Source organism: Onychostoma macrolepis, chromosome 13 (assembly GCF_012432095.1).
Source record: "Onychostoma macrolepis isolate SWU-2019 chromosome 13, ASM1243209v1, whole genome shotgun sequence".
Lineage (NCBI taxonomy): Eukaryota > Metazoa > Chordata > Actinopteri > Cypriniformes > Cyprinidae > Onychostoma > Onychostoma macrolepis.
Genome location: NC_081167.1, coordinates 2688229 through 2711392, shown reverse-complemented (window position 1 = coordinate 2711392; position 23164 = coordinate 2688229). Strand labels below are relative to the sequence as shown.

Below are 23164 nucleotides of genomic sequence, written 5' to 3'. Positions count from 1 at the left end.
AGTGGGGTAAGTTGACCCATCCCATCCCCTGTAACTTGGCAACTGGACACTTTTACTGTCATGTGACCATGTATTTTGGAACCCCCCATCATTTCTGCCAGACTGTGAAAAGGAAAAACACATGGGGGGAATGGAAGGCACTCATTTACTTTAAAAACAGGTTTTGGCTTGTCAAAGTCAAATTTTTGCATAACAGATGTAACGGTTGTTATATCAAAGCAAATTTACCCAAGTCTAAAAATATGTATGATACATATAGGTGATTAAGCAACATACAGTGGGGCAAAAAAGTATTTAGTCAGCCACCAATTGTGCCAGTTCTCCCACTTAAAAAGATGATAGAGGCCTGTAATTTTCATCATAGGTATACCTCAACTATGAGAGACAAAATGAGAAAAAAAAAAAAAAAAATCCAGAAAATCACATTGTAGGATTTTTAAAGAATTTATTTGCAAATTATGGTGGAAAATAAGTATTTGGTCAATAACAAAATTTCATCTCAATACTTTGTTATATACCCTTTGTTGGCAATGACAGAGGTCAAACGTTTTCTGTAAGTCTTCACAAGGTTTTCACACACTGTTGCTGGTATTTTGGCCCATTCCTCCATGCAGATCTCCTCTAGAGCAGTAATGTTTTGGGGCTGTCGCTGGGCAACACGGACTTTCAACTCCCTCCAAAGATTTTCGATGGGGTTGAGATCTGGAGACTGGCTAGGCCACTCCAGGACCTTGAAATGCTTCTTACGAAGCCACTCCTTCGTTGCCCGGGCGGTGTGTTTGGGATCATTGTCATGCTGAAAGACCCAGCCACGTTTCATCTTCAATGCCCTTGCTGATGGAAGGAGGTTTTCACTCACGATATCTCACGATACATGGCCCCATTCATTCTTTCGTTTACACGGATCAGTCGTCCTGGTCCCTTTGCAGAAAAACAGCCCCAAAGCATGATGTTTCCACCCCCATGCTTCACAGTAGGTATGGTGTTCTTTGGATGCAACTCAGCATTCTTTCTCCTCCAAACACGACAAGTTGAGTTTTTACCAAAAAGTTCTATTTTGGTTTCATCTGACCATATGATATTCTCCCAATCCTCTGCTGGATCATCCAAATGCTCTCTAGCAAACTTCAGACGGGCCGGACATGTACTGGCTTAAGCAGGGGGACACGTCTGGCACTGCAGGATTTGAGTCCCTGGCGGCGCAGTGTGTTACTGATGGTAGCCTTTGTTACTTTGGTCCCAGCTCTCTGCAGGTCATTCACTAGGTCCCCCCGTGTGGTTCTGGGATTTTTGCTCACAGTTCTTGTGATCATTTTGACCCCACGGGTGAGATCTTGCGTGGAGCCCCAGATCGAGGAGATTATCAGTGGTCTTGTATGTCTTCCATTTTCTAATAATTGCTCCCACAGTTGATTTCTTCACACCAAGCTGCTTACCTATTGCAGATTCAGTCTTCCCAGCCTGGTGCAGGTCTACAATTTTGTTTCTGGTGTCCTTTGACAGCTCTTTGGTCTTGGCGATGGTGGAGTTTGGAGTTGAACTGTTTGAGGTTGTGGACAGGTGTCTTTTATACTGATAACGAGTTCAAACAGATGCCATTAATACAGGTAACGAGTGGAGGACAGATGAGCCTCTTAAAGAAGAAGTTATGGGTCTGTGAGAGCCAGAAATCTTGCTTGTTTGTAGGTGACCAAATACAATACCTACCATGTGATTTTCTGGATTTTTTCCCCTCATTTTGTCTCTCATAGTTGAGGTATACCTATGATGAAAATTATAGGCCTCTCTCATCTTTTTAAGTGGGAGAACTTGCACAATTGGTGGCTGACTAAATACATTTTTGCCCCACTGTATAAAACCATGCAAATCATTTAGCTAAATATTAGCCTGAATTGGTAAGCTAGCTAGTTTTTTCTTTCTTTCTTTCTCACCGCTGGCAGCTATGGGTCTGCATTTTTATTTACCCCACCATAAGCCACTGTAGTTATGTTATATCTCTGAATTATAAACTGGTATTTTAAAGTGATATTACTGGTTTAGTTTATCATATAGCCTATACATATTATTTATAGTATATTTGATAGGGAGAGAGTATAAGTGCACCAAATCCGTCTCTGATAAGAACCAGAAAAAAGCTTTTCATCACATTATAATCAGATATATCTTTCCACCTGTAGGCGCTAATGGCCAACAAACTCTCTGTTTAATCTGCTTTTAGGAAAGTTACAACTTTGGTGTTCAACATATTGTTTCAGAAATGCACACAATTACATATTGAAATTTAAACTTAATTTCTACCTGGTCTCATGACATTTATGTACCTGGGTGCACTTTTTAGAGTGAAATGAAATACGTACCAATAAGAACATATCACTGCAGTTTCCAAAATAAATGAACACTTTCACACAAATTTACAGAGTTGCGATTAATAAAGCGTAATTTTCGCACAATTACTTGAAGAATATCATGCTATGACTTCAAAACAATATTAATATGCTGGGAGATTTGAAAACTGATGGTTTTGATCGTTAGCATCACACACATCCAGCTTCATATCTATGGGTTTTCATAGATGACAAGTTTGTTCGGTAGCTCACGGAGTACGGAGACGGACTTAGGAGATGAGAAGCACCGATTCGAGTCCCGTGTAACTATGGTTCGACAAAGCAGTTACAATCTGTGTAAAAGGCACCGTTGCATCAGCTAATACATTTTTATATCAGTTTTGCATTTGTTAACATTATCGGGTAGGTTTAGGGCTGGATTTGGTGTAGGGCATATTCCCAACATGATAGAGCATTAACCTTTAGTCCCCAGATATTTGAATTCTGACCCGCCGCAATATGTATCTGAAGCAACGTAATAAAAAACAGCAATAAGTACCCATATCTATGTAATAAAAACGTGCCAGGGTTCACATATTGAACCTGTGTTTTAGCGCCACTCAGTGGACATTTCTACGTGCAGCAAGGTGCATAAAACGGTGTCACACAAAAAGTGCGCAGAGGTACGTAAATGCCATGAGACCAGGTTGCTTCATTTGGTTGGTTTTATGTTGTTAAAGTTAACTTTATGAAAAGAAATATGACTGTTTGTAAAAGGAAATTATTAAATTAGTTTTTAAATTATTATTTATTTCACATGGGTTTGAATCAGATTTGATTCGATAGGATAGGATAGATACTTTCATTGTATACTTCTGCGTCATTGTCCCTTATCTTGAGGACCACATGAAGTAAAAAATGGCTAATCTTACCCCACTCTCCTCTATAAGTATTAGACATTTAATTTAATATTTTACAGCATAAATCTATATTATATACTAATAAACAAGTTATTTAGAACGTTTATATTATTATTTTTTTAACTACTTAGGCCTATTAATATGGTTTTAATAAAATATTGTAAATATGATGTGTTATAGATTACTAGTACGGAGACAAGTGATTATAATGGGAAATACACTTAATTACAAGAATTAAAATGTGGAAAAACTGCTAAATATTCTAGGTTCCCCTATCAAAAGCTACTCTCGATGCTGCGCTGAAAGCGCTATGGGAGAACATTCTTTGTTCGACCGGTTGTGAAGCACGTGTGTCAAACACGCCAAGAATTGGCCTAAATAACCTCGGTTGGTGACGTCATGATCACATGCACCTGCGAGGTTATAAATAGACGTGACACGGAAACATCCTCAGGTTTCTTTGTCTTCAAGGACCGCATTGTGTGTGTGCGTGTGTTGTGAGAGAGAGAGAGAAAAAAAAAAAAGGATATATAATATATAAGATATATATATTAGTAAGATGGCAGAGTCTGTTAAGAGATGCGTGCCTCCGTGTCAGAGGCTCATCTCGGAGGACGATCCTCACAGATTCTGTTTTGAGTGTTTGGGGAAGAGCACGCTGCCCTCGGGCTCGAGGAGAATGCGAGCACCGCGATGTTCTGCCTATCAAAGTGCCGCTGCTCGCTTTTCAAAGACGAGCGAGCTGCCGCCCTCGAAAATCCTGGGGTCGCGTGTTGATCTGGCTGAGGCGCGTGAGACGGTCCGCCTTTCTCTCGCGCCTCGCCGGATCACGAGGTCCTCGCGTCCGCTTCTGAAGCGCCGGCGCTTCTTCTGAACGGGCCGAGATTCTTCATCTCATGCTTCTGTGGAGATGGAGAGTGCCACCTCAGAGCGCCTCTCGCGATGATAAAGCGTATGAGGAGTTACCGAGGTGGTAACTCGAGCAGTCGATCGCTTACAACTAGACTGGCCACAGGAGCACGAGACCCCAAGCGCTCAAAATTAGATGACAGGTTTCTGTCAGGTGGTCGGGGAGGGGCCTCAGCGACGGTCTCTCCCTTCTTTGGCGATCTCCATGATGAGCTAGTTCGGTCATGGAGTAATCCCTATTCGTCCGTGTCTTCGTGCCATCGACGCCGATTTATTCGACTATCGTGGATGCAAAGGCACGGGTTACAGCATGATGCCCCAGGTGGAAGAGACGCTTATGGCTATCTCTCCCTGGGACTTCATCCTCCCTGAAAGCCTATGCTCCCCACCAAGCCTTGTAGAATGACATCCTCGCTGGTGGGGAAAGCTTTTCAGGCAGCGGGTCAGGCTGGTGCTGCCCTGCACACCATGGCGGTTCTGCAGGCGTACCAGGCTGACCTGCTCAAAGACTTGAGCACAGGCGGCATCATCGATGAGGAGGCGTTTTCAGAGCTTCGCCGGGCCACAGATCTGTCTCTCCGTGCGACCAAGCAGACGGCCCGTGCCATCGGCCGTTCTATGGCTGCCATGGTTTCCACGGAGAGACATCTGTGGCTTAACCTCACGGGCATCAAGGAGAGAGATCGATCTTTCCTTCTTGATGCCCCCGTCTCACCTTCCGGCCTATTTGGCGAGGCTGTCAACACGGTCGCCACTAGGTTTCGGGAGGCGAAGCGCTACGAAGAAGCGTTTGTGAGGTTCCTCCCCCGCCGTGCTCAAGCGTCGGGACTGTCGGCCACCCAGTCCCGACCAGGTCCGGTTCTTCTGAGGCGAGAAGCCCAGAAGGAGAGTGTGGCGAGTCGTGCGCCCCCTCGTAGAGACTGGGGAGCGGCTCGCCGCACTTCTCAATCTGCCTCGAAGAGACCGGACCTGCGGAGCATCATCTCCGCCAAAAAGAAGTCCTGAGGCTGGTGCGCCCAGGACCGTGGGGGTGTGTCCCCCCAGGGAGGGGCGCGTACAATTCCAACAGAGAATAGAGGCTCCTTCCTGTACAATCTCCGCCGCCACTGGCGTTTCGGGGACCAGCGGTCTCCAGCGAAATGTTAGGTGTTCGGTTTCCTCCTGCCACGTTTCAGGATGCCAGACATCTAACATCCCCCCATCAAAGCGAAGTGTCAAAACTAGTGCCCCTTTCAGAGAAGCTGGCAGCGTGGAAGCTACTGCCAAATATCTCTCCGTGGGTAGAAAGGACTGTAGAGAGAGGCTACAGGGTTCAGTTCTTGGGTTGAACCGCTACCTCAGAACATACAAGTTCAAAATGCTGACAATCAAGATGATTGTTTCTCACATCCAATCAGAGGATTGGTTTGTGACTATCGATCTAAAGGACGCTTATTTTCATATAGAAATATTGCCACAACACAGGAAGTTCCTGAGGTTCGCTTTCGGGGGCGAAGCCTACCAGTATCGGGTTCTTCCGTTCGGCCTAGCCTTGTCACCCCGCACTTACACCAAATGCATGGATGCAGCTCTGGCTCCTCTACGACTCCAGGGCATCCGCATTTTAAACTACATAGACGACTGGCTGATTCTGGCTCAGTCTCAGGAGCTAGCGCTTCGACATCGGGATGTCGTCCTAGCTCATCTCGAATCTCTGGGGTTGAGACTCAACGCCAAGAAAAGCGTTCTCTCTCCTGCTCAGAGAACAACGTATTTGGGGGTCGTATGGGATTCGATCACGATGCGGGCACAGCTGTCTCCTGCACGCGTCGAATCCATTCTAAACGCCCTAAAGAACATCAAGCTAGGCCAAAAGATTACTGTTCATTACCTTCAGAGGGTTCTAGGTCTCATGGCAGCTGCATCCACGGTGATACCCTTGGGTATACCCATCTTCTCGAATGGCACATCAATTGCCTCGAAATGAAGGCTGTATTTCTGGCCCTGAAATACTTCCTCCAGCAGTTAAGAGGCTACCATGTCCTAGTGCGGGTGGACAACACGGCAGTAGTCTCTTACATAAATCGTCAGGGTGGACTGCGGTCGCGCCGCTTGAACGAGCTAGCGCACCAGGTTCTGCTTTGGGCACAGGACAAGTTCCTGTCCCTCAGGGCGATTTACATCCCCGGACATATGAATGTGGGAGCAGACTTGCTGTCCAGACAAGCTGTGATACACGGGGAATGGAAACTCCACCCCGAAGTAGTCAGTCAAATCTGGGAAAGATTTTACGAAGCAGAGGTGGACCTCTTTGCTTCACAGGAGACAGCACAATGTCCCCTCTACTTCTCTCTGACTCATCCAGCTCCCCTGGGTCTGGACGCGATGGCCCACGTGTGGCCCAGACTGCGTCTTTACGCATTTCCCCCGGTCGCTCTGCTCCCAGGAGTCCTGGCCAAGGTCCGTCAAGAGGGGTCTCGCCTCTTACTGATAGCGCCCCGTTGGCCGACCAGGATATGGTTCTCAGATCTAATATCTCTCCTCGACGGCTCGCCGTTGGCGATTCCGGTGAGGAGGGACCTTCTCTCTCAGGCACAGGGGACAATATTTCATCCCCGGCCCGAGCTCTGGAACCTTCATGTCTGGCCCCTGAGGGGGACCAACTGAGACATGCTGGCCTTCCAGCCAATGTAATAGAGACTATTCTGAGCGCTAGGGCTCCCTCCACTAGAAGAACTTATGCCAGTAAATGGCGCGTTTTCGAAAGTTGGTGTACGACACACCATGCAGACCCAGCTCACTGCCAGATTGTTTCAGTACTGGAGTTTCTGCAAGAGAAACTGTCCTCAGGAACATGTCCTAATAATCTCAGAACTTACGTGGCCGCCATCTCGGCTTGCCATGCTCTGATTGATGGGGTTTCGTTGGGGAAACACCCTCTAGTTGCCCGCTTCATTCGAGGAGCTAAGCGGTTGAGGCCGCCCGCTAGAGCAACAGTTCCTTCATGGGACCTAGCTATAGTGCTTGAGGGCTTAGTGGACACCACTTTCGAACCACTAGAGTCAGCGCCTGTCAGGCTTCTGACCCTAAAGATGGTTTTTCTAACAGCTATTACTTCTCTGAAGAGAATTGGGGATTTGCAGGCTCTGTCAGTCTCGTCATCCTGCCTAGATTTTGCCCCTGGGCTGGTCAAAGCTATTTTGCATCCTCACCCTAGTTATCTTCCGAAGGTTCCATTCTCGACCATAAATCCGGTCGTTCTCGAAGCCTTCTGCCCTCCGCCGTTCACGACACCGGAGAAGGAGAAACTTCACTTACTGTGTCCAGTACGTGCTCTCCAGATTTACGTCCACTGCACTAGCCAGTGGCGTAAGTCGGAGCAGCTTTTCGTATGTTTTGGAGGCCGCAACCGGGGGGCGGCTGCCACTCGACAGACTATGTCACATTGGGTGAGGGATGCTATTGCCCTAGCCTATGAGGCGCGTGGTCAAGCTTCGCCTCTAGGTGTAAGGGCCCATTCAACCAGGGGGATTGCATCTTCAATGGCTTTGGCAAGAGGCGTCCCCTTGCAGCAAGTTTGTGATGCGGCAGGTTGGTCCTCTCCGCACACATTTGTTAGATTCTATAATTTGGATGTTCATGTTACTCCGGGCTCGCATGTCCTTGAGTCAACATCCCAGAGTCGTGTCTGAGACCTCTTTCATGTTTGTGCGCACACACTACACAACGTTGGGGGTCCAGACACTTCCAGTGCGACAGCGTGGGTATTCTCGTTCCCATAGCGCTTTCAGCGCAGCATCGAGTAGCTTTTGATAGGGGAACGCCCCGGTTACTTGACTGTAACCCTGTTCCCCGAAAAAGCGGGAACGAGATGCTGCGCCTCAATGCCGCACTGTAGTCGTGCCTGGACGTCCTTTCAGACAAAGGTATAACCTGAGGATGTTTCCGTGTCACGTCTATTTATAACCTCGCAGGTGCATGTGATCATGACGTCACCAACCGAGGTTATTTAGGCCAATTCTTGGCGTGTTTGACACACGTGCTTCACAACCGGTCGAACAAAGAATGTTCTCCCATAGCGCTTTCAGCGCAGCATCTCGTTCCCGCTTTTTCGGGGAACAGGGTTACAGTCAAGTAACCCGGGACGATTTACCTGCTGGCTTGCTGGAGCTTTGAATTTTTGTTTGCAATGTTGAACTGCCTTTAGCAGCCTCCCTTCACTCTTTCTCTTTGTCTTCTTTTTTGTGAAGGCTTTTTTTGGCTACAAAGTGTGCCAACAACAGCAACTTTTGCATAATTTATATTTGATCTGATCTGATACAATAATTTGATTAGACATTCTAATTCTAAGAACGTGGACATTTTGCTGTTAGCACTTTTAGAAGACCGAGAGCAAACCATTACTGACAGAAATATAAAAACAAACTACCAAATTACTAATTCAGCAAATCATCCACTGACTGTAATGTGGACTGTAATGTAGGCTATCTACCTGTTAATGAACGACCTTCGGGAACTATCGTCTCCACTCTCCAGAAAGCGGGCACACAGATATTGTGTATTAATACTACATTAAATACAGATTCACTTGCATTGAGAATAAACATAGTTTGACCACAACGTGTTTAGTCTCAATGTCACAAAGTGCCCTTTGTGTCCACCATGCACCCTATGAATGATGTACACTTACGCAGAGCTTGCACTCAGGCGGCGGTGCAGCAGACTCACACATGGAGTGGAATGTTATATCCCACAATGCAGTGCAACACAACACAACATCTAAATGCGAATACACATTTAAGTTTAAACCAAAAATGGAAGGTTCAGTCAGAAGCGCTGAGTGTACTTTGACATTTGATGATCTCTGTAAACACTCTGATCTCTGTAAACACTATCCAATGATGCACTATGCCTTCATTTTCTATCATTGTTCACCCTTTATTTGCTATCAGCATGGAATCATGTGATGAGACAGCAGTGATCAGAGCTCTCTAACAACCGTGTGTATGTGACTTCTCCCGAACGCCAGCTTTTAAAATCCATCTGTGGTTGAAGATGCCGGTGTTTTGACACCTTAAACACTGTGTTTATCTCTTAACAGGCTTTTTATACAATCCCAGGCAGTAAAATTCATAAAGATTTGTCACTAAATGATTGTCTTTGAAGGAGACTACAGAAAACATGAAATGCATCTATTTCACTTTCTGACGTGCAAACGTCTCCAGGCTCTCCTTGACCATGACATTTAAAAACAACTTAAGGCGTATTTGACATTCATGGCTCATTTAATTTCATCTGAAAAGGCGTAGGTATGCCTTTTGTCACATTTGCTCAATATGTTTCAGTAGCTGGTTGCACTACAGCATATGACTCTTACAATGGAATTCCTATTGTTGCCCACATATTTGGCTGCGGAGATAGAGAAGGTTGAAATAACACATTGTTAATAACATAACACGCAACGTGATTTACTAACGTTTGCGCTCATTGGTGTGACATCATGTAGGTGGGCGGGGCATGCATCAAACAGGAAGTTGACCATGAAATGCATGAACTTAGGAAAATGACATAAGCGTTTGCTAGTTTTCATAATACTGTCCCAAAATTGTCATAGCTACTATATTATATAAACTTTTGATGGAAACATAAATATGATGCACTACTTCTACAAAATCAGTAAAAAAGTGTTAATATCATGTTTCTGTTTTCCGAATGAGGTTGTTTTGATTTTGTCCCATCCACCCAAACACAATTTTGGGTGATTGGGACAGTGCTTAAAGGCTTTGCTAATTAAGAAAATTATTTACCTTGTAATAGAGAACCACTGTATATGATCTGTATGCCCTAAATTAGTGGTTTCCAACCTTTTTATTTATGCAAGCCCTAATCAACCACAAAAATATTCATGAACTATCTAGATTTTTGCTAAAGTAACAATTCTGAAATAGAAGCATTTTGAAAATAGAAGCATTATAGATAAACTTTAAAAAAAAAAAATTGTTTTTGTTTTTTGTTGCAGTAATAAACCATATTCATGTTTCTGTTAAAATGTGTTGGGGCCACCCAACAATTTATTTATTTTATTTTATATTTTATTTATTAATTAATGAATTTTTTGTTGGACCTGAAGCATTTTTTCTTTTCTTTTCTTTTTGCCTAATATTTGATTTTTAAATGTTTTCAATGACTTTTGGACTTCAAGACTTCATTCTAAATCAATGAAAAAATGTGCTGTCCCAATCACCCAAACGTTGCGTCCCAATCACCCAAATGTTACCAAAAATTTTTTTTTGGTTCAGTTTACAGAAAAGTGTATGTCACGCATCCTTTCATCATAATATAACATTGTTTCCTCCTCAAATGGGTAGTTAACATCTTCAGTATTAAATAAATATATCATGTGTTGGGCTGGTGTTTTTAATTTATGGCAAGAAACCTGGCTCAAATCGGAAATTCAAAAACTGTCCCAATCACCCTTAATTCACCTAATCACAATCAACTGGAACAGAAAATTCATGAAAATTCAAGATCCACCGGTTTGGGAATCTAGATGATTGGCAAATGTAAGTGAGTCGATCTGTTAACACATTCACAGTAATGACGGATGGGGATAGTCCGTCTTCGTGAACCTAGACGAGATGTTGGTCATTAATTTATAACCTCTAGCACAGTCAGTACCATGGCGTAAAATGCAATGCTTCTGAATGGTTGAAAAGTTGCCTTGTGACTAATATTGAAAGGATTTTTTTTTTCTTTTGTGGCTGAATGGAGTCTAAATGGACCACTTTTAAATCAAACGGTTAATGTAATGAACCACTCCTCTGGTTATTCTGCTGGGACACTTGAGTAAAATAAAAATGCTTCCTGAGGTGCACTGATAATCTTAGTGATGGATTGATGGATTGATTGATTGATTGATTGAACGAACACTTTCATAGTTAAGATGTAAATGGTCATGTTCTACCCTGAATTTAGCCTCTAATTTTAACTCTTCGGTGGAAGGGGTGTGTTTGTGTGAGACTTCAATGGAAATGCCCACTGCTATGATTGGCTAACATTTTGCATATGAAATGAGCACTACATGGGAAATTCTCTCGAAATCTGCATTTTTACTATTTACTATAACAGCCACCAAGATTAATATTCGTGAAAAGTGTTGATTACAGCATTATTTTTAGAACTTCTCCAGTTGCATTGAAGGTTGCAGCATTGCACTGTGGCCAGACACAGTCATGTCTACTCTGCACACAATGTAATGATCTCCTTATTCCAATGCGATTTCTGCAGTCTCACAATTTTTTTCAACTAATTATGTTATTAATGCAATGAACTTTAACATTATACCTTTTAAAACTCACGTTTTGGGGCCACTGCACATTGCTTCCAAAAAGTGTTTGTGGACAAATTTTTAATTAACTTAATAATCTTACAAGAGAGTATTATGCGCAAAGAATAATTTGCTCACGTTTTGTTGTTTGGGCTGCAAAGATAAATAACATTAATGTTCTCTCGCTGTCATACAGTATTTTGTAGAGCAAAGCAAAATGGTTGATTTGTTCAAGGTTTTCATCCAAAGAAAACTTCAAGGCTTTTCTTGGAAGGGTCATTTATTTTGCGAACAGCTTATCAACACTCATTTTATGACTTTGTATATGTGGAGGAGGTCTGCTTTATTCTCTAGGAAATAAATCACCTTGACAAAGGAAGGGGCTCATTAAATGTGTAAATGAGTTTATGAAAGCTATTTGCCAACGGATTGAAGCCGTCAATGTGACAACTTAACTAGACAAGCTATGTGCGTATTAATGTTTGTGATGTTGACCGCTGTTAATCTAAGCATGTAGCCGCACTTCATTTACACAGATAGACTGACATTTGCAAATCACTAACCGCAGTCATGAGTTTGCTTGTGTGCTATTCAGCCTTTCTCCAACAGCTGACATTCCTGCCTGATCTGACCCATAAACATTGCATTCATTGGCACTGTCAGATTTAGTCAGGCTGATTCAGACATATTAAATATTATGTTTCTTAAATTAAATGTTAAAATATATATTTTAGGTCGCCTTACAAAATAACAGATTTTAACAGTTTAAAGCAAACATAAAATACATAAATATTAATAAAAAATACTGCTGAACTGCTGTCTGTTACGTTAAAATGTTTGCCTATTTTGAAACGATGCAAATTGTATACAGCGTATATTTAACTTTTGTATATAACCACAGTTGTGCTTTCTGAACTATTGTAAATGGTGTCTTGATGTTTTGAGTCTTTGTGATTATATTTATGTGTTCACAAAGCTGTCATTACGACGCAGACAGATAAATCAATATGTAATTGTAATTGTGTCGTGAAAAGCTCCCAGTATCAGAGCCCCATTCGACCAGGAGGAGCTCAATTCTCTGAACGGTTCTGTAGCTGAGATGTGATCTCATTATACCTAACTGATGGCTTGGATAACATGTGACAAGAGGGAGTCTAATAGACAGCAGGTAAATTGGTGGCTGTAATGAATGATAAGATGGATAGGCAGGGATAAGTGTGATTTATAACCTATCAGAGGGCTAAATAGCACTGTTTTCATTTAGATAATACCTACCTATATGAAGTAGGTGGACAATATTCAAGAATAACTTGTGAATGTTATATAAGAGAACTGAATTTGAGAAACTTAATCATGTCTAATTGCAAAGACATTGTCTTTCAGCTCTGTTTAAAGGGGTCATCGGATGCGACAAACTTTTACAACTTGTTTGAACTGAAATGTGTGTTGGCAGTGTGTGCACACAACCACCCTATAATAATAAAGATCTAGTGTTTTTTTTAAAAAATCCCGTTAATTAAATTCCCCTTTCTCAATCAAGCCGATCTCAGATGCTTGTCTATGTGACATCACACAGACAGGCCCCTCCCACGTTTGTTTGATTGACAGTAGCGTTTCAGCACAGACTGGACTGGTGTTTTACCATTGTTTCGCCGCCGGAGCAGCTGTAGACAAGAATGTCTCCTAAGTGATTGAGGTGTTCTGCTGTTGGATGTAATAATGAACATAGCAGTCGTCATTTACTTCCGACATCTGAGCCACTGAAGACACAGTGGAATACTATTTTTTTTAAAGGGAATACACCCCCGATCTAATGTGTTTATGTTCGCGCAAATCATTCGTGATCTAGCTTCACCTCCGGAAGAAGTAAGTGTAAAGTTTTTGTAATGAATCTTTGCAAACCGCCTTTCCTAATAATGTGCTAGTTAGCGAGTTTCACTGTGAATGCAGCTAAAGTTTACCGTCTCTCAGAGAGAGGCTTGGAAGAGAGGGGCGGGGTCAGCAGAGCTCATTTGCATTTAAAGCAACATGCAAAAAAACAGGGTAAAAACGATGTTGTTTTACACTACCATTGAGAATTTTTAACCAAACTATGTTACAGACTTTTCATTAAGACCCTCAAGAATCGTATCAACTTGTGAAAAATGGGCATCCGATGACCCCTTTAAGCTTTCTCAGGTTCTGTATCTGCTTTGCTGTAATCATTCCATTTGCTGGTGAAAATATATTTTTCCTATGGATAAATATCTCTCTTCCTTAAAAAAAAAAAAGAAACTAAAAGAAAAAAAAAAATGCTGTCTTGGCTATTTTCACATAATGGAAAACTTTCCTTATTAATAGTATGTCCAGATCATTCATGATCCATCACCGAAGAGTGTTTATTAGAGTTGTGATTTGCTGCTGTTGATATTGTCAGGCCACTAGAGAGCGAGATATCGAGCGGTTAGCTTCTCTCTCACGTTGTCTGTAGCTGATTAAGTGTTTGTGGATTGGCTCTGTATGAGTGATGAAGAGTGTTACTCTCCATCCTGGCTGAAGTATCTTTCTTTTTAAAGGTTTCGAGGCAAACTTTTTCTATGTTTGCAGGTTTCTGTTTTATCCTCGAATCTTTCAGAAGGAGGATTGTGTATTGTCCCGCTCCTATTTTTTGCCACTTTTATAGAGAGTGCAATATACACATCACTAACAAAAACAATATAGTAATACAATGTATGTTTTACATACAGTAATACAGTGTGTTTTTTAAATCATATTAGTAGTGTCATGGTAGTCACTTTACCATGGTACCACCATGATAACAGATTCTGTCATTAGAGCTGATCAACCCCTTCCTGTATTTACGCATATAAGTAAAGTCAATTAAGATTAATATGTGTGTGCCAACCTCATGAAGTTCTATTATTATTATTATTTTGCATTGTGGCATGGTTAATTTGGGAGTGGGTGGTGTGAGGCTGTGTTATCACAACCTTCTTTTCTTTTTGCAAAATATATATTTTGATTCTTAGAAATGTAAGGATTTGTGAGACTGACCATTATGATATAATGGTTTGACACTTGGCTCGCATTTCATTAGTAACCAGCGTGTGTGTTTTCAGTTTGTCAGCAGTGCGCTCTGCAGTGAAACCCAAACAGATGGTAGAGGAGCTTCAGACGGGCAGCCAGCATGTGGAAAGGGGCTTCCTTCAGAGCCACAAGGAGACTGTAAGACAAGGCTGGCATCTCTGATCACGCAGACCAGGATCTCCACGCAAGATGTTCCCACCTCCACAAAGCCCCAGGAGACACACATATGATGCTTACAAGAGAGCTTGATCTGATCGTAACTGTGACTGCACATTAAAAAGCCTATTAAAGGCATCACACGTCAAGCATCTTAAAGGCTATTCCTTCCTCAATTGAAGATGCACAAAAGTAATTTTAATCTGAATGAATGAATAGTAAAATGATGTATGAACTCAAACTCAAGGGCAGGTTTCACCCCAAAATCAAAAGTAAGAAGTAATAATAGTTCTATACAACAGACTGTTATTCATTTTTTTCTGTCTGATTTTGCTGTGAAATGTGACTATTTGATAACTGATAACTTTAAACCATTCACCCAATAAGAGCATAAGAATAGACATGTAATTATTAGGGCACTTTTATGTACAATCATTCAGTCAAATAGTGATTGCTGTGAAATTGGCCTTACTGTCTGCATCACATTTACACAGTCACAGTGCCTTTGATATGATGTGGCCTTTTCAGATCATTTAATAATAAATATATGGCATGTCCGAGACACTTCTCTGTAATTGGGTTAGGAATTCAAAAATGCAAATTCATAATAGAACAGTGTCTATAATAATATTTGTGTCTAGGTTCTGTGGGTTTTGCCATCTATCTGACATGGCTTCTTTCTCCAAGCACTCAACTCTAAAATACTCTCAACTCTTCCTTGCAAAACGCCCAAAGATATTTCATATGTGTCCATTTTTTTTTTCATGATCAATTTTCATTTAGAGCACAAAATAGGTCTGATATCTGATTACTTAATAAGCCATTTACTACTACAGATACACAGTTCTGTCAAGAGCTGCATTAATGGTGCCTGAACAAAATCAAAATCCGATTTCGATACTCTGTTCCAAGGTTCCTTAACAGGGCATTCACAATTTCAAATTATAATATACAGTTGTGCTCATAAGTTTACATTCCCTTTGCAGAATGTGCAAAATGTTAAAGGGGACCTATTATGCCCCTTTTTACAAGATGTAAAATAGTCTCTGATGTCCACAGAGCATATATATGTGAAGTTTTAGCTCAGAATACCCCACAGATAAATTTTTAGAGCTTGTTAAAATTGACACTTTTAGGGTATGAGACAAAACGTGTTGATTTTGAGTATGTTGCTTTAAATGCAAATGAGCTGTTGCTCCCAGAGAAGAGGGCGGAGCTTCAAGATCTCAAGCTCAGGCATTAGCAGTGCTAGCCTTTGCAAATAAACATTCCACTATTAGTACAAGCCTGTTATCTTTACAGAAAACATACTCTGTTTCAAAGTCTGTCATCTGCTTATACTGTGCATAATAAATTTGCATTAATGAATTACACAGAAGGGGAGCACGGCGGGATAAAAATAACAACATAGCTGGTCTCATGCTATTACAAACTTAAGTCCCACTTCTGATTATGAACTCGACAACTTCAAGCACATTCTCACATTGCTTTCATATGCAACTTTTAACTACCACATTCCTATTCATGATCATTCTGGTAGCACTCGAAGGCAGCATCAGTGAAAACAGGCAGAGACAATGATAGCTTTGGAAATTATCCTTACAAGCAGCTCTTTCAGAAGGGCAATTTGGAAAACAAACGCGTGATACTTACTTTGTCTCTAGCTGACGTTCACGCACGAATTGTTGGTATTGATTCCTAAACATTTAGGGGACGTTACCGATTTTTTTCGGGATATTTCCTTTGAAAATTAAATTTAACCACAGTGTCCTTGGCTCAGCTGGGGGGAGATTATGGCGACTCGTATGTTCATTAGTGCATCCCAAAACACAACACTTGTAAAGCCTCTTTGGCGCTGACATTGTATATATCTACAGTAATGGTGGACCGCAGCTTCTCACTCAGGGCTGTGTTTATACTAATAGGGCAGAGAGCATCACAAATGGGTGGGACTTTTTCCCCTCAGTGACGTGAACAGAGGGAGAATCTGAAACGGCTCGTTTGGGGAGACTGTTCATGATTTACTGGTTTTAAAAAAAAAAAAAAAAATTAGTTGGTGGATTTTTAACATTATAGGCTGGTTGTTTTCACAGACTGCAGCCACACAACTGTGTTTAAACACCTTATAAAGTGATTTTTGCACATTAGGTCCCCTTTAAAACTTGAAACAAAATAAGAGGGATCATGAAAATTGCATGTTATTTTTTATTTAGTACTGTCCTGAATAAGCTATTTCACATAACAGATGTTTACATATACTCCCACAAGACAAAATAATAACTGAATTTATAAAAATGACACCATTCAAAAGTTTACACACCCTTTAATCTTAGTACAATGTGTCATTTTCTGGATGATCCACTACTGTTTTTATATTTTGTGATAGTTATTCATGAGTCCCTTGTTGGTCCTGAGCAGTTCTGCCTGCTGTTCTTCAGAAAAATGCTCCAGCTCCTGCACATTCTTTGGTTTTCCAGCATCTTCTGCATATTTGAACCCTTTCCAAAAGTGACTGTATGATTTTGAGATCCATATTTTCACACTGAGGACAACTGAGGGACTCATACACAACTATTAAAAAAGGTAAAAATATTTACTGATGTTCAAGAAGGCAACACAATGCATTAAGAGCCGGGGGATGTAAACTTTTGAACAGGATTAAATTCTTCTCATTTTGTTTAACGATCATGTCTTTTCATCTAGTACTGAACTTCAGAAGCTACATAAAATATAAAAACAGTCGTGGATCATTTAGTAAATGACACAGTATTAAGATTCAAGGGTATGTAAACTGTTCAATGGGTCATATTTATAAATTCAATTATTTTGTCTTGTGGAGTATATGTAAACATCTGTTATGTGAAATAGCTTATTCAGGACATTACTAAATAAAAAATAACATCCAATTTTCATGATCTCTCTTATTTTGTTTCAATTATTAACATTTTGCACATTCTGCAAGGGGTATGTAACCTTGTGAGCACAAATGTATATACATATTCATGTACCACACAAACAACTGCACACTGAGTAATTATTCACAATGAAGGGTGAAGAAAATAAACAAACCCTCGAATTTAGTAACTTGAAGACCTTCCTATGGCAGCAATAATCTCCACTAAGTGTTTCTGTTAGCTGCTTATAAGACACTGACCAATTTTAGGCCGTCTCTTCCCACAGATCTGTTTCAGTTTATCAATATTTCTGGGTTGTCTTAATAGCACAGCTTTCTTTAGTTCATGCCACAGCATCACAATTGGCTTAAGGTCAGGACTCAAGAAAACATTTTCTTTATTTTTTCAGCAATTCTTTAGTAGGTATTACCTCTGTGCTTTGGATCATTGTCTTGTTGCATCACCAAACCTCTGTAAAGCTTGAAGTCATGAACTGCTGTCCCAGCATTCTCCTGTGAAATGTCTTGATACACTTTATAATTCCTTGTTACTTCAATAACTGCAAAGTATCCAGACTCTGAGGCAGCAAAGAAACACAGCTGGAAGGAGGTTTTGGTTTTGGTGTGCCCTTATTGAAACTGAAACTGTCCACAGAAGCAGTGTGGATCATCCAGGTTGCCTATCTTGGGCAAACATAAGACATTCCTCATTTTTTTTTTTTTTTTGAGCATTTTCTAGCTGTAATGTGTGTTTTTTTTTTTTTTTTTTTAGCTTTTGGGATCGATGCATGGTTCACATTAAGCAATCTTTATTGAGAAGAACAGATTTCTCAATAACCAGTCTTTGTGTTTCATTATTTCAATGACAGGTCATCTTTGAGACCCACACTTCCAATCTCATCTTTCTACCTGACTCCAATTAGCTTTTGGAGAAGTCGTAACACAGGGCTTCAGCTTGTCCTGATATTTGAAGGTCAGGGTGACCTTAACACAACATTTTATCATTTGATAACAAATTATATTTTTTCTGATTATTATTGACATGCTTTTTTTGGTACCTGATCAACCAGACTTGCTGAAACATTATATCTTTAAGGAACATCTCAGGTTATGGCTGTATGGCTGGTTCCCTGAGAAAGGAAAGAGGTGCTGTGTCCAATGGTGATGCTATGAGGAACACCTCATTGTGATTGCATCTGAAGCATGTGAGCAACTTCTCCAATCTTAATTTGGGCTGTTTGACCATTATGCGCATCAACATGCCACGGAACCTACAAAAGACACTCGGAACAAAGCAGTGGTAGCTTCTGATTGGTCGAAGCAGGCCACTCACAGGCATGCAGGAAGTATGGCGAGGTGATGCAGCTCTCAGGGAACTGTGGTTACAGACGTAACCTGAGACATTCCCTTTCGAGTAACCAGAGGTGGGTAGTAACGAATTACATTTACTTCGTTGCATTTACTTGAGTAATTTTTTTGGGTCACTAATAATTTTAGAGTATAATTAAAGATGGGCGATTTTACTCTTACTCAAGTACATTTTTAGTGAAGAAACGGCACTTTTACTTCATTACTGTGGGCGACGCTCCTCTCGTTACTTTATCTTAATGCAAAAGAAGTTAAAAATGCTTCAATTTATTCCAAATACGCCGTCTACTTTTCTCTGGTCAATGAGCCATGCCCATTCGCGAAAGATACATTCTTTTGAGTCAATTCTGTTCAAAGGCTTGATCAAACCAGTTGGAAAACCAGTGAATTGGTTCGCGAATCAGTATGAATGATTTGTTCAGTTCCCTGCCGCACGTGCTGAGTCGTCTGAAGCGGTTCTCACTCAAGAGTTGTAACAAAAAGAGTGCTGAAGATGTGGCTTTGGATCTACAGTCAATTGAAAGCAAATTGGCAAAGGCTGTTTGCTAGCTATGACGATCTTTATTAGATGAACACCGCGTGTGCTGTCTGCAGTTCCACAGGTATAGATAGGCTATATTCGATTACAGTACACAATACCACTATGACATTACCGGTTTGTTGTACATGTACCTTGTATAATTTATATATTAAATAAGGTGTCACAGAGTATGACATGAACACCCGCCAAACCTGCGTTAGCTCTGCACGACCTGTTCCAGGAGGAATGCCTATTTTCACAATATACATTTGTTTACATTTTGCAAAACAGACGGAAGAAGATCCGTCAATGTGCATTTGTTTCGTTATGTTCAGATGTTCGGTAGCAGTCATGTGAGATGTTTTCACTCTTCTCCGTGTCAGAGGTTATATATAGACTACATATATAATACATAATTAATATACTTTGAAATATAATTTAATTCGGTGATACAAATCAGAATTTTCATCAGCTGTTACTCCAGTTTTCAGAGTCATATGATTCTTCAGAAATCATTCTAATATATTGATTTATTACCAGTGTTGGAAACAGTTTTGCTGCTTAATATTTTTTGGAACCTGTGACATTTTGTTCAGGATTCTTTGATGAATAGAAAGGTAAAAAGAACAGCATTGATAATAAATCAACATATTGGAATGTTTTCTGAAGGATTATGTGACACTGAAGACTGGCGTAAAGGCTGATATACACACACACGCGCACACACACACTGTCACGAATCTGGTCTACGAACTTCCGTTAACCCTCCACCAGAGGTCACTCGCTCACCACATGGACTCTTACACTGCACAGATCGTTACACTTACACTGAACTTCAGTTCCCAAAATCCACTGCACTCATTACACTCAGCTGCAGCCAATCACAATCCGAGTCTGATCACACAGCTGATTCCCATTTTACCCCTTACATAAACCATGGACTTCCTCTTGCCCTCTGCCGAGTATTGTATGCATTTATCGCTGCCCTAGCTTTAGCTACTCTACAGAGCCCCTGTTAGTTTTCCTAGTCTTGCCTTGCCTTGCCTGTTTCGGATTGTGTTTTCCCCTGCCTGGACTATTGCTTTCATTTTGGATTTACCTCTCTTGTCTAGCCCCTTTGGATACTGTTCGCTGTCGACCGACCCAGGCCCGTTTTGGATGACTCTTTGCCTTGCCTATGATATACCTGTTTGACCCTTGCTTGTTTTCTGACCACGCCTTTGTATTAAAGCTCACACATGGATCCGCGTGTCTCTCGTCTCGTTGGCATCGTTACACACACACACACACACACACACACATATTACATACATTTGATCTATATATCTAAATAAAAATAGATTATAGATATACAGTATATGATCCAAAGTAACTAGTAACTAACTACTTGAGTAGTTTTTTTATCCGATACTTTTTTTACTCAAGTAACTATTCAGACTATTACTTTTACTTGAGTAAATATTTCTATAAGTACTTTTGCTTTTACTTGAGTACAGTTTTTGGGTACTCTACTCTACCCACCTCTGCGAGTATCTCAATTCTGCATCCAATGGTGACGGAATGGAAAATATAATAACCACTATGCCATACTGCCTCTGTTTTTTATTTTGTACTGTTCTCTGAGCTCCACTTATAATGGTCTCAAGACTTACATCAAAAAACATCATAATTTAGAAGTAATAGGTTATTTTCTGTCCTAGTTTTGACCCGCTCATCTGAACGCTCTATTTGAATAGGTGTGGCGGATTGTAGACTCAGAAGTAAACGCCCACTGCTATGATTGGCTAACAGTTGTGTATGTTTGGCAGACTATGTCCTTCACAGATAGATGCTGCTGCAATTTAAGTTAAAACTGCATAAATACTCATTTCAAACAATCTGTTTATAACAGACAAAGCAATAGTGAGCACATAATAAAAACAGTTACTCACTCTTGCGACATTACTGTCGGATCCAATACAGTCGGCACATCATCGTCTTTTAGTTTCAACCTTTCTGAAAATCCAGCATCAAATTATGCCTTGTTTGTAAATGAATCTGAGCTGAAATGAATTATGCTACTTTTGAGTTACTTTTTAAATCTGGGCAGGACTTGCTTGTTTGATTTTAATTGTAAAAAGTTCTTCTTTTACAAATGTAAAAGCCCTTCACAACAAAAGTGAAATGAATATGCCTCAGGCTGAAGGAAATGTAAATTCAAGTCTGTAAAGTCGAGGGGGCAGCTCAAACAAATTGCATGAATAATATGACGCAGGAGAAAAGTTCAACACTATTCAGCAATCTTGTGTCATGTGTTATTTTTGCTTAGTATGGTTAAATTGGACCATCGAATGTCAGTAGCAAAGACATGGGTTAATAAAATGGGATTAAATACATAAATGATATTTGTCTTATTTAACATATTTATTTATTGCAGGTTTATAGGGTACAACGGGGCTTAAGGCAGGTGTGATTGCTAATGGGAAGCAGCTGTGACTGTGAGATCAGGTAATTGTGTAATGCAGTGACTGATGGGAAGTGTAGTCCGTGTGATGCAACAGTCTGTGTACTGCTCGTGTCCAAATTATGAAAGGGTGACATCTGGTGGTTGATGGGTGAATGATCCTGGACCGGATCATGACATAGCCCCTCCCCAAGGAGTGGCTTCCAGACGCTCCTATACAATCCAGGAGGGTGGTGGAGCGGAGGCGGAACAGGGGGAGGGACAGAGGGCCAGGTCCATGTGGAAGTGGAGAGACTGGGGACTGAGGCAGAGTCGGCAGGCCAGAGCACCAAGGTGGAGCAGAAAACCAGAGTGACACCAAACGAGCAGACGAAGCAGAAGACCACCACGGCGGAGTAGAAGACCAGCAGAGCAGGACAGACAGGGCAGAAGACCTCCACGGCGGAGTAGGAGGAACTATGGACCATGGCAGGGACTGGGGCCTAGAGAGAGCAGAGACAGACAACACAGGCAGCGTATTCACGGTCTCCGGGACCGAGGCAGGGAACACAAAAAGGTCATCAATAGGTTCTCTGAATAAAACTGGACAGAATGACAGTTCATAGACTAATGCATTGGCTGGAACAGGACTGATAGATAGCTCAAAATCTGGGGCATAGACAGAGACTGAAGCAGATATTTTAGCGACGGAAACGGGCAAGACAGACAGTTCAAAAACAGGCTCATTGGTCAAAACGGGACAGACATAGAGTGCATTATTAGTTTCTGAGTTCGTGACAGGCAGGGTTGAGTGTTCACAAACGGCCCCTAGAGGCGCAACGTAACAGTCAGCAAGTTCACCAATAAACTCCTCAGTTATGACTAACGGGACTGGTAGTTCAAAGGCAGCCTCTTTGATTGAGTCAGGACAGGACAACAGTTCATAGGCCGTGACATGAGCAAAGGTAGGTTCATTATTGGCCTCCGTGGCCATGACAGGGCAGAACAAGAGTTCAGGGGCAGCCCTTCTGGCTGTGACAGAACAGGACGTGGGTACGCAGACGGCCTCCATAGCCGTGACAGGGCAGGACAAGGATTCACAGACGAATACCATTGACACTTCTGGAGGTTCTGCAGCATGTGCCGCCACCTCTGGAGGTTCTACAATGATACACTCCGGACATAGGAAGAGTTCAGTAACGGTCTCCTTGACCGCAACACAACAGACTGAGAGTACATTGCTGGGCGCTACCACCATACAAGGGGCTGAGGTGAGCCCC

At 41.5% G+C, this 23164-nt stretch overlaps 1 protein-coding gene across 5 annotated transcripts in view; it reads left to right on the top strand.

The window, feature by feature from the left end:
- The window catches only part of mlip (muscular LMNA-interacting protein), a 44080-nt gene extending 28837 nt beyond the window's left edge, over positions 1–15243 (top strand). For all 5 annotated transcript variants that reach the window (XM_058795336.1, XM_058795337.1, XM_058795334.1 and 2 more), the window contains one exon: positions 14558–15243. In XM_058795336.1, coding sequence (XP_058651319.1) covers positions 14558–14755 — 198 coding nt within the window. In that variant the 3' untranslated portion in view covers positions 14756–15243. The remainder of the gene's footprint in view (positions 1–14557) is intronic.
- The last annotated feature ends 7921 nt before the right edge of the window (positions 15244–23164 follow it).